This window comes from Salpingoeca rosetta, assembly GCF_000188695.1.
Source record: "Salpingoeca rosetta unplaced genomic scaffold supercont1.24, whole genome shotgun sequence".
Taxonomy (NCBI): domain Eukaryota; class Choanoflagellata; order Craspedida; family Salpingoecidae; genus Salpingoeca; species Salpingoeca rosetta.
Genome location: NW_004754910.1, coordinates 216326 through 226188, shown reverse-complemented (window position 1 = coordinate 226188; position 9863 = coordinate 216326). Strand labels below are relative to the sequence as shown.

General features: G+C 55.2%; 4 protein-coding genes across 4 annotated transcripts in view; 2 read left to right on the top strand and 2 right to left on the bottom strand.

Moving 5' to 3' along the window:
- PTSG_12754 (uncharacterized protein) overlaps positions 1-1326 on the bottom strand; it is a 17376-nt gene extending 16050 nt beyond the window's left edge. The window contains exons 1-4 of the mRNA XM_004990303.1: positions 1254-1326; positions 655-934; positions 312-470; positions 93-145 (exon numbers count right to left, since the gene is read on the bottom strand). Of these exons, the coding sequence (XP_004990360.1) occupies positions 93-145; positions 312-470; positions 655-934; positions 1254-1290 (529 nt within the window). The 5' untranslated portion in view covers positions 1291-1326. The remainder of the gene's footprint in view (positions 1-92; positions 146-311; positions 471-654; positions 935-1253) is intronic.
- Positions 1327-1441: 115 nt separating this feature from the next.
- PTSG_08566 (uncharacterized protein) lies at positions 1442-3781 on the top strand (the record flags this gene model as incomplete). The annotated part of the gene is made up of 5 exons (XM_004990302.1): positions 1442-1556; positions 1736-1775; positions 1893-2112; positions 2336-2438; positions 2651-3781. Exons 1-5 carry the CDS (start codon positions 1467-1469, stop codon positions 3779-3781), a joined length of 1584 nt encoding a protein of 527 aa, XP_004990359.1. The 5' UTR covers positions 1442-1466.
- A 322-nt stretch (positions 3782-4103) lies between these two features.
- Positions 4104-7639, bottom strand: PTSG_08565 (uncharacterized protein). The gene is made up of 9 exons (XM_004990301.1): positions 7072-7639; positions 6790-6856; positions 6445-6596; positions 6044-6162; positions 5847-5894; positions 5603-5677; positions 5399-5456; positions 4905-5060; positions 4104-4330 (listed from the first exon to the last, which is right to left on the bottom strand). The coding sequence occupies exons 1-9, from the start codon at positions 7600-7602 to the stop codon at positions 4280-4282; spliced, it is 1257 nt and encodes a 418-aa protein (XP_004990358.1). The 5' UTR covers positions 7603-7639; the 3' UTR covers positions 4104-4279.
- Positions 7640-7686: 47 nt separating this feature from the next.
- PTSG_08564 (UDP-N-acetylglucosamine transporter) overlaps positions 7687-9863 on the top strand; it is a 3125-nt gene continuing 948 nt past the window's right edge. Inside the window, exons 1-7 of the mRNA XM_004990300.1 lie at positions 7687-7715; positions 7874-7990; positions 8263-8300; positions 8501-8620; positions 8763-8954; positions 9152-9274; positions 9612-9757. Coding sequence (XP_004990357.1) covers positions 7960-7990; positions 8263-8300; positions 8501-8620; positions 8763-8954; positions 9152-9274; positions 9612-9757 — 650 coding nt within the window. The 5' untranslated portion in view covers positions 7687-7715; positions 7874-7959. The remainder of the gene's footprint in view (positions 7716-7873; positions 7991-8262; positions 8301-8500; positions 8621-8762; positions 8955-9151; positions 9275-9611; positions 9758-9863) is intronic.

Genomic DNA, 9863 nt, shown 5'->3' with positions numbered 1-9863 from the left:
ACACACACACACACACACACACACACACACACACACACACACACACACACACACACACACACACACACACACACACACACATACACGCCAACCTTTGAACTGCAGGGGAGACGACTTGTCGTGAACGTTCTCGTGCTCCAACCGCCTGACACAACCACAATCAATCAATCAATCAATCAATCAATCATAAACACACACATACACATACACACGCGCACACACACACGCACAAGTACATACACACGCACAAGTACACATACACGCACACACACACAAGTACACCACCACACCACACATAACGCATAACGCACCATCCTTCCTGGCAGAAGTCGAGCTCGTTGAGGTTTGGGAAGAACGCTGCATCGAGGTACACGTGCATGAGGTTGGCAAAATCCTGAGCGTTGGTGGTGGAGAACGGATACATGGTGTAGTCGGGGCCCGTCAGCGCGTTCATAAAGTTGGACAGTGACCTGGGCAGCGGTTGGGAAGTCGGAAAAAGAGGCGAATGAGAAGAGAGTGTGTAGACATGTGTGGTTGTATGGGTTAGGATGTAGTTCGTTTGTGAAGTGTGCTTTGCAATGTGTGCATGCTCAATCAGCTAAGAAAGCAATCAGAACCGGCAGCTTCAACGCACACACACACACACATACACACCTGTTGAGCATCTTGAAGAATGGATCGCGGGTGGGGTACTTCTTGCTTCCGCAGAGGACGGTGTGTTCGAGGATGTGGGGCGCGCCCGTGTCGTCTGTGGGGAGGGTGGCAAAGGCGACAGCAAATGCGTTGTTGTTGTCTGGGCGGGCAAAGTGCAGCACCTCCGCCTTTGTGGGCTCGTGCATGAGGTGGACGGCACACATGTTGTACTCGTCCACTGGCCGCACGCCCTTGACCGCAAACCGGCCCACGCGCTGCGTGGACCGGAACTGGTCCAGCACTGCACACATGGGTGAGTGTGAGCGCGAGCGCGTGATAGATTGGGCAGGGGGGGGGGGTGATGGATGGAGATGGTGGTGCAGTGCAGTGGTTGTGGTTGTGTGTGCATGGTGCAGTGTGCGTGTGTGCGTGGGTGGTGCAGTGCATACAACACACACACACACTCTCTCTCTCATTCACACACACATATATTCACACACACACACACACACTCACACACACACACACTCACACACACACACACACACACACACACTCACTCACTCACTCACTCACTCACTCACTCACTCACTCACTCACTCACTCAAACACAGACCAACCTTTGCGCACAAGCTCCGGCCTCCTCGCTGCTGCCATCTCTTCTCTCTCTGCTGTGTGTCAGCGAATTGTGACGTGCTAAAGTCAATTTTGCTTTTGATCGATCCAGAGGTCAAAATTGCCTTTCACACTTATTCCACATCCAGCAAACACGCACACGCACACACGCTTTGTTGCCTCCTTCAACACACACACAGCCACCCACATCGCAAGCCATGTCTGTTCGCCTGCGTGAGGACATCTACGGTGGCCCACAGGATGACCTGTTGCGGTTTTGGCTCTCGGTTGACATCCCTCGCCAGCTGGTACAAGGACGCTGCTTGCTTCTTGCGTGCATTGGTGGTTGTTGTGTTTCGTGGCTGCGCCATTCGTACTGCTGCGCCATTCTCGTGTGCATTTTGCACGGCTTGCAGTGCCCTGTGTACACACGCATCGTACTTCCTGACTCACTCACTCGTTCCTTGATTTCCCTATGACCCTACAGGCAGAGAAGAGCCTGACCACCCCACACCTGGCTCCAACAGGTCTGTCCGCAGCACTGCCATTTGCGCCAACATGTTGTGCTCGATCTTGCACACACACACGCACACACGCTGATTCTGGTTATTCTGCCCTGGTGTTGCTGCTGCTTGTTTCAACAGGGTCATTCATCCTGCGCCGATCGAAGAGCTCTCCCGGCAACTATGCCGTCACCGTTGTGCAGGGGAAGACGATCAAGTCTTACGAGATTATGGACCTTGGCATGGGCCAGATTGGGCTCGGCACAGGCCAGGCCTTTGAGAGCCTGGAGACCATGCTTGACTTCTTCTACACGCATCCGTTCCCAGACGAAGGCAATGGCCACGTCGCCCTCACCCGCATGTAAGCGTTCTGTGTGTGTGTGTGTGTGTGTGTGTGTGTGTGTGTGTTAATGTTTTCGTGTGTGTGTATCTGTCTGTCTTCGTACACTTGTGTGTGTATCAGTCTGTCTTTGTGCACTTGTGTGTATATCTGTCTGTCTTTGTGCACGTGTGTGTATGTGTGTGTATCTCGTTCGCCTCTTTCTCATCCCTCCCCCCCCCCCACCACACCATGCCAATGCCAGGCATCCCCACATCCACGGCGTGCGCATGCCGCGGCTGATGGCCCCACCGGCTCACGAGGTTCCTGTCGCCGACAGCATGTACGAGACCATCGAGTCTGCCGAGGTAAGCAGCTGCAGCAGCTGCTGTGTCACTTGGGTGAGGAGGGTGCTCGTGTTGGTGGTGCGTACGGTGGCATACACAGCCCGCCTTGCATGCAGCAAGTACAACCGCGCGTTCCCCCTCACTCACAACACAACACGCACACACTCTTTCACGACACACTCACTCGCACAAATACACACATACTACACCAACCACCAACCACCAACCACCAGCGGCACATGGTGTCTCAGGGCGCACTGCCTGAACGCGTCGGCTCCAAGCCGCAGCAGCAGCATCAGCAGCGAGGGCCTGCCCGCGACCCAACATACGACGACATCGACGATGCCACATACGGGGACACGGGCGCCCCCGCTGTTGTGCAGCAGCAGCAGCGCATTGCGCCTGCGTCGACCTCGTCGCGCGTTGGCGGGTCCATCCTGCGTGTGCCCTCGCATCGCCGCCCGTCCACATCTGCAACTGCGCCGACAGCCGGGTACGAGGGGGAGCTGACCAAGCCCGCTGTTGGGTACGGTGACGTGGCCCAGCCGGACAACACATATGGGGATATGGCGGCGCCCATGGCAAACCTTTCCCTGTACGGCGACAGCGCATACGCCGATGCTGACGACGGCATGTATGGTGACACGGGCGCGGCCGAGAACTTGTATGGCGACGACAGCGCCGCACCACCGCCACCACGACCAGCAGTGCCCAAACCATACCAGGGCACCGGCACAAACAGCCGCATGGGCACTGCCACCACAGCAGCACCAGCCACGAGGACCACGGTCACGCAGGCGACGGAGAGCGTGTATGGCGATGCGTTTTACGGGGACGCGCCACAGGCCGTCGACTCACACATCTACGGAGACGACGACACGCCGAACCTGTACGGCGACGCAGACATGGGCACCACGCGGCCGGGCAACAGCGCAATGCCGCCACCAATCTCGTCGTCGTCAGCAGCAGGGCGCGACCGCAAGAACACGTCCGATGAGCTGTACGACATGCCCCGCAACAAGGCCAACAGTCGGGCAGGGCAGGTGACATACTCGCTTCCACAGGACATCCGCGCTGGCGAGTCGCAGCCCATGTACGGGGACACGGCCGCCGACGATGAGTACAACACAGAGGCGGGCCACGCTTCGCTCATGTCATTTGCCATGCCGTCCAACATCTACGGCGAGCCTGCAAGCAACGACGACGTGTACGGCGAACCGGCCCCCGCCCCTTACGGCACCCCTGCCTCTGAGCAGGACGTGTATGGCGACACGCCCCCCGCACCATACGACAAACCCCGCTCGACGGGCGTGAAGCGACAGCAGAAGGTCGCTGGCAGCATGGACCAGGGCGCCCGCTGGTGATCATGGGAGTGGTGGTGATGGTGAATTGGTGGTGGTGATGAGGTGGTGATCATGGGGGGATGCTTGGTGGTGGTGATGTTAAGGTGGTGGTGGTGGGGGGATGGGGATGGGTGGCTGTTTTCGGAAGTCGTAGGGTTTGCTGGTTATGTTGCTGTTTCAGTGTCGTCTGCTGTTGTTGTCGTTGTGCTGCTTGTTGTTGTTGTTGTTGTTGTTGTTGTTGTTGTTGTTGTTGTTGTTGTTGTCGTTGTTGTTGTTGTTGTTGTTGTTGTTGTTGTTGTTGTTGTTGGTGCTGCCTTCTCGTTCACGTTTGCCCCAAGGTGAGATTTGATACGCTTCCTTCCGTGTTGCGGTTGGCTTGTATCGGTGTTCATTACTTTGTGGGACAAGTGCTTGTGGAGTGAAGGCACATACGAACGAACTTGCACACGCACACGTACATGCACATGTACACATGTGTATGCCACCTCACACCACCATCATCAATCATCATCATCATCGTCACTCCTTGCCCAGATATTCCTCCCACTGCTTCAGGCGCTGCTCTTTCTCCTGCAAAACACACACACACACACACGTGCACATGTGACTTGGGTGATGGGCATGCGATGGTAATGAGAGAGGGGAATCGGTGCTGTTGTTGTTGTCGTCGTCGTTAGCAAGCTGTCTTCGCTTTAGAGTTGGTGTCTCGTTCTTGCTCTCGTTCTTGCTTCCCCTTCTTCAACACCACCATCTTCTTATTCTCGGTTATGACGCTTCGTTCACTGCTGCCTTCGTTGTGATGCTGCCTTTGCCTCGCTGCAGTGATCGACTGCTTGGTTGCTTGCTTGTTTTCGTCCCTTTGATCCCCATTGCTGGTGGTGCTCGCGGTTATCGCTCTTGTTGCTGTGGTCGGTTGGTTCTGTGTCTGCTCATCATGCTGCTCGCCTGCTTCTGCTGTAGTTGCTTCAGTCTCTCCCCCCAGTACATCCCATCCCGTTGAACCCACACTTTGCAAACCACCACCATCAAGCGACACACGCACACACGCACGCACACTCACACACACGTACACACACACACACACACACACACACACACACACACACACACACACACACCACACGGCACAAAGCCAACGCCGTACCTCCTCCGTCTCCTCGACCTTGAACTTCTCTCGCCCGTCCCAGGGCTCGGCCACAATCTGCTGCCCGCCAAACCACCGCCCGTTGAGCGTCGCAATCGCCGGCCCGAGCGCCGCCTCGTCCTGGTACCGCACCATCACCACGCCCTCGGGGTTGCGCTGCAGGCAGTCGCGGGGGAGGGTTGTTGTTGTTGTTGTTGTTGTTGTTGTTGTTGTTGTTGTTGTTGTTGTTGTTGTTGTTGTTGTTGTTGTTGTTGGTTGTTGTTGTTGTTGTTGTTGTTGTTGTTGTTGTTGTTGTTGTTGTTGTTGTTGTTGTTGTTGTTGTTGTTGTTGTTGTTGTTGTTGTTGTTGTTGTTGTTGTTGTTGTTGTTGTTGTTGTTGTTGTGTGTTGCATTGTGTGAGTCACCTTGGCGACACAATCGAGTACATTCGTGTGAGCACCTCAAAACGGCCACCTCACTCCTTCTCCCCTCTTGTCGCATTCACAAATCACGCACGTCAAAGATTTCCAGCTTCTTGATCGGCCCAAACTTCTTGCACTCCTTCTCAATGTCCCTGCACAAAGAGAAGAGGAAAGAGGGGAGACACATGTGAGCACTTGTACATGTATGTGTGTCTATGTGTGTGTGTCTATGTGTGTATACATGTGTGTATACATGTGTGTATATGTATGTAAACATATGTATATGTGTCGGCGCCACCTCTTGAGCTCGACGAGCAGCATTGGGTCCTCGGTGAACTCCGACGGATGGAACATGTGCCGCAGGATCAGCACCCTGATTGTGGTGGTGGTGGTGGTTTTGGTGGTGGTCGTGACAGTGTGATGGTGGTGGTGGTGACATGATGAGTGCCATAGTCACGACAAGAACAGTGAGCGAAGGAGCGAGGGAGAACTCAGCATCACATAGCGACGTACACATGCAATCAGAAGCGTTACGCACGCACCCCACTGCCTTTTTCCGCTTGAGATCCGTGTCATGCCAGCCAAGCAGCCTGTCAATGAGGAAGGACAAGTGAAAGGAATGCGTGGTCGTGAGAAAAACTGTATCTTCACACACACACACACACACACAAACACACATACACACACACACACACACACCGCGCGCGGTGCAAAGCACTATCAGGAGCGCTGTGCTTACTTGTGGGAGAGGGTCTTCTTGTTGACTTTCGCCTTCTTCCCGCCACCTTTGCTATCGCTTCCGTCTTTCTCCTTCTGCATCTTCTTCTTCCGCTCAATGTCTCGCTTCCGGAACTTGGCCTAGGGAGTGACAACAGCCAGTGATTGTGTAAGCGTGTGAGTGAGTGTGTGTGATTGAGGGTGTGTGTGTGTGAACTGTACTGAACATCGACAAGAGCAGCAAACACACACGCACACACACACACACACACACACACACACACACACACACACACACACACACACACACACGCACACACACACGCACACACGCACACACACACACACGCACGCACACACGAAGCAATCATTGTCACTCCCTCCCTCCTCCTACTTCCTCCCCTCCCCCTCATCGAATCTTACCCGCTCAAGGTGGACAATGTTGCCGTCGCGGTAGTCTGTTCCATCCAGCAGCTGCAGCGCCAGCGTTACGCTCTCCACCCGCAGATACGTGCATTTTCCGTCCCCTTTCACGTTGCCGTTCTCATCGCGGTACAGCTGGATCTTCGGGGCACCTGCAGCGGCATGTGTGTGTGTGCAGCGTTGTGTTGTGCGTGTGTGTCTAGCTGATGAGTACGCGATCGGGCCCAAGACATGTATCATCATCATCATCATCATCATCATCATCATCATCATCATCATCATCATCATCATCATCATCATCATCATCATCATCATCACTGCTTGACGGTTGCGTGCCAACCTGACCTTCTTCGTCCTCTGCCATAACGCCGCACTTCTTCATAAACTCGTAGAACTCAACCTCGTCCGTGTCCTGTCAGCCGGCATGGCCAATACAGAGCACGCCACACAATGAGTCGACAAGCACATTCAGCAGCACCGTACGCAGTAGCATACATCACCACGAACACACGCATCTACACACAAGCACACTTTCACACGAACAGCCACACACACACACACACACACACACACACACACACACACACACACACACACACACACACACACAAACACACACACACGTACCAGAGGTAGGCCTGTGACGTAGACGTGTGGGTTCTTCTTGGGGTCTGGGATGAAGAACTCATCGCTGTCCCCCGCGTCATCTTGCTGCTGTGACGATGACGAGGATGACGATGACGATGTGTCTGCTGCTGCTGCTGCTGCTGCCGGTGCCCGTTTCACTGCGAGCTGAGGCGCCGTGGCTGTCATGGACGCCGACGACGCTGATTGCTGTGCAGAGGCTTGTGCTTGACGGGCTGCCAGCTGCTGTGCCTGAAGGATGGCCTGCTGCGCCAGCTCTGCGTTGCGTGCCATGCGCTCTGCCTGCCGCTTTCTCTGCCGCTCCTTCCTTGCCGCCTCATCCTCATCCGCATCTTCCTCGCCATTCTTCTCCCCCTGTGTGTCTGCTGCTGGTCCTTCCTTTCCTTCGCCTACGCTGCCCACAGCCTCCACCTTCTTTGTCGTCTCGTCCTCTCCTCCTTCCGCCTGCACCTTTGCCACCTTCCGTGGCTGCTCGCCACCCAGCCCAACATCCTCCTGCTCACTGCCGCTCATCTTGCGAGTCTTGGTCTGCTTTGTGTGTGTGCGTTCGCCTTGAAAGTCAATTCTGCCTTCACCAAGAAGTCATTTTTGCCTTTGGCCGTTTTTCTCACTACCAACCCAACAAAGTGAGTGGGGCGATGCTTGCTCTGCTGTGCTGTGCTGTGCTGTGCTGTTTTGTTTTGTGCTGTGCTGTGCGGGTGGTGGTGCTTACCCTGATCGCTGGCTTGTTCTCCTGCACAGACACACACCTTCGCCCCTCACCATAGTGTTGTTTCTTGCACAGGATCGCCGCGCCTCAGCACCCGTGCTGGTGAAACGCACACACAACCACACACACACTCACACACACACACACGCACGACCGGGATCATGGCGCAAGAGCCGCTTCCTGGCATCCACAGTGAGTGGTGAATGCGCGCCAACTGTGGTGCATGCGTGTGTGTGTGTGTGTGTGTGTGTGTGTGTGTGTGTGTGTGTGTGTGTGTGTGTGTGTGTGTGTGTCTGTCTGTGGTCACATGTTTGGTGGCTTTGTCACGAGCGATTGCGATGCGGTGGGCTGTGTAGATGGGGTGTGGGTGGGATGTGCCCTGCCTGGCCCTCCCTGGCCTTCTCTCTTGCCGTTTGAGCATATCGCTGACGCTGCCAATCACTTGCATCTGCTGTCGTTGCTAGTGGGTGCCATGTTCTTCCCTTACCGATACATCGCGCTGGTAAGTGCAACACACGGCTGAAACACCTGCACATGTGCTGATGATCTTGCATGTCACAATGCACACGATGCGCGATGCGCGAAGCGCGCGCACAATCACACACACACACATTCACACGCACACACGCACGCAAGCACACACTCACTCACAGCTCATGCATTTCACCTATTTTGTTTTTTTCCTGGTTGGTGTGATAACAGCTGTTGCTGATGGTGCAGACTACAAGCAGCATCCTGGTGCTGCGGTATTCGAGAACAGTCAACGGCGACGGGGGCCACTACATCTCCACGACCGCCGTCGTCATGTCAGAGTGCTTCAAGGTGTGCACACAAGTCCACACACACACAGCGCAATTGATACTGCTTGAGTACGAAGAAGAGTTTGCGACGTTGCGGTTGCCATTGCCATGCATCCATTTCGTTCACTGACACCATCATGTGCGTTGCCATGGGTGTTCTGCAGTTGGTGGGCTCGTTCTTCCTGTTGCAGCGGGAGACGGGTCTTGGGCTCGTGCAGACGTACCGCCACATGTATGGGGAGATTATGGGCAACTGGAAGGGCACGCTCAAGCTGTCGGTGCCCGCACTGCTCTACACCGTCCAGAACAACCTCCTCTTCATCGCCCTCAGCAACCTCTCCGCTGCCACATACCAGGTGCCGTCGTCTGTGTGCGTGTGTGTGTGTGTGTGTGTGTGTGTGTCTGTCTGTCTGCCTGCCTGTGTGTGTGTGTGTGTGTGTGTCTGTCTGTGTGTCTGTCTCTGTGCTGCACCTTGCTCTCCGTGTGCCTGCACTGCACTTTACATCGTACCTCCTCACGTCCCCCCTTCCATCGTAACTGCTGCCTGTACCAGGTGACATACCAGCTGAAGATCCTGACGACGGCTGTGTTCTCCGTGACGATGCTCTCCAAAGTCATTTCCTCCCGCCAGTGGATTTCGCTCGTTCTCCTCATGGCCGGCGTCGCCCTCGTCCAGGTCTCGTTATGGGCAGGTGGTAGGGGTTGGTGTGTGTGTGTGTGTGTGTGTGTGTGTGTGTGTGTGTGTGCATGTGCGTATGTGTGTGTGTGTGCGTGTGTGTGTGTGTGTGTGTGTGTGTGTGTGTGTGTGTGTGTGTGTGTGTGCGTGCGTGTGTGTGTGTGATGCCTGTGTGTCTGTGTGTGTGTCTGTCTGTCTGTCTGTCCGCCTCTCTGTCTGTCTGTCTGTCTGTCTGTCTGTCTCTGTGGATCATGGTTGTGTCTTTAACTCCTGCTGAAATGGAGAGAACAGCTCTACTCACGTCCCCCCCCCCCCAAACTCACGTCACCACCACCAGATGCCTGCTGACGACGGCAGCGGCGATGCGACTATGCCCGAGGACGCGAACAAGAACCAGTTTGTCGGCCTTGTTGCCGTGCTCTCCGCCTGCTGCTCCTCCGGTTTTGCCGGCGTCTACTTTGAGAAGATCCTCAAGGGCACAAAGTCGGTCGCGGGCGGTTGTGTGTGTGTGTGTGTGTGTGTGTGTGTGTGTGTGTGTGTGTGTGTGTGTGTGTGTGTGTGTGTGTGTGTGTGTGTGTGTGTGTGTGTG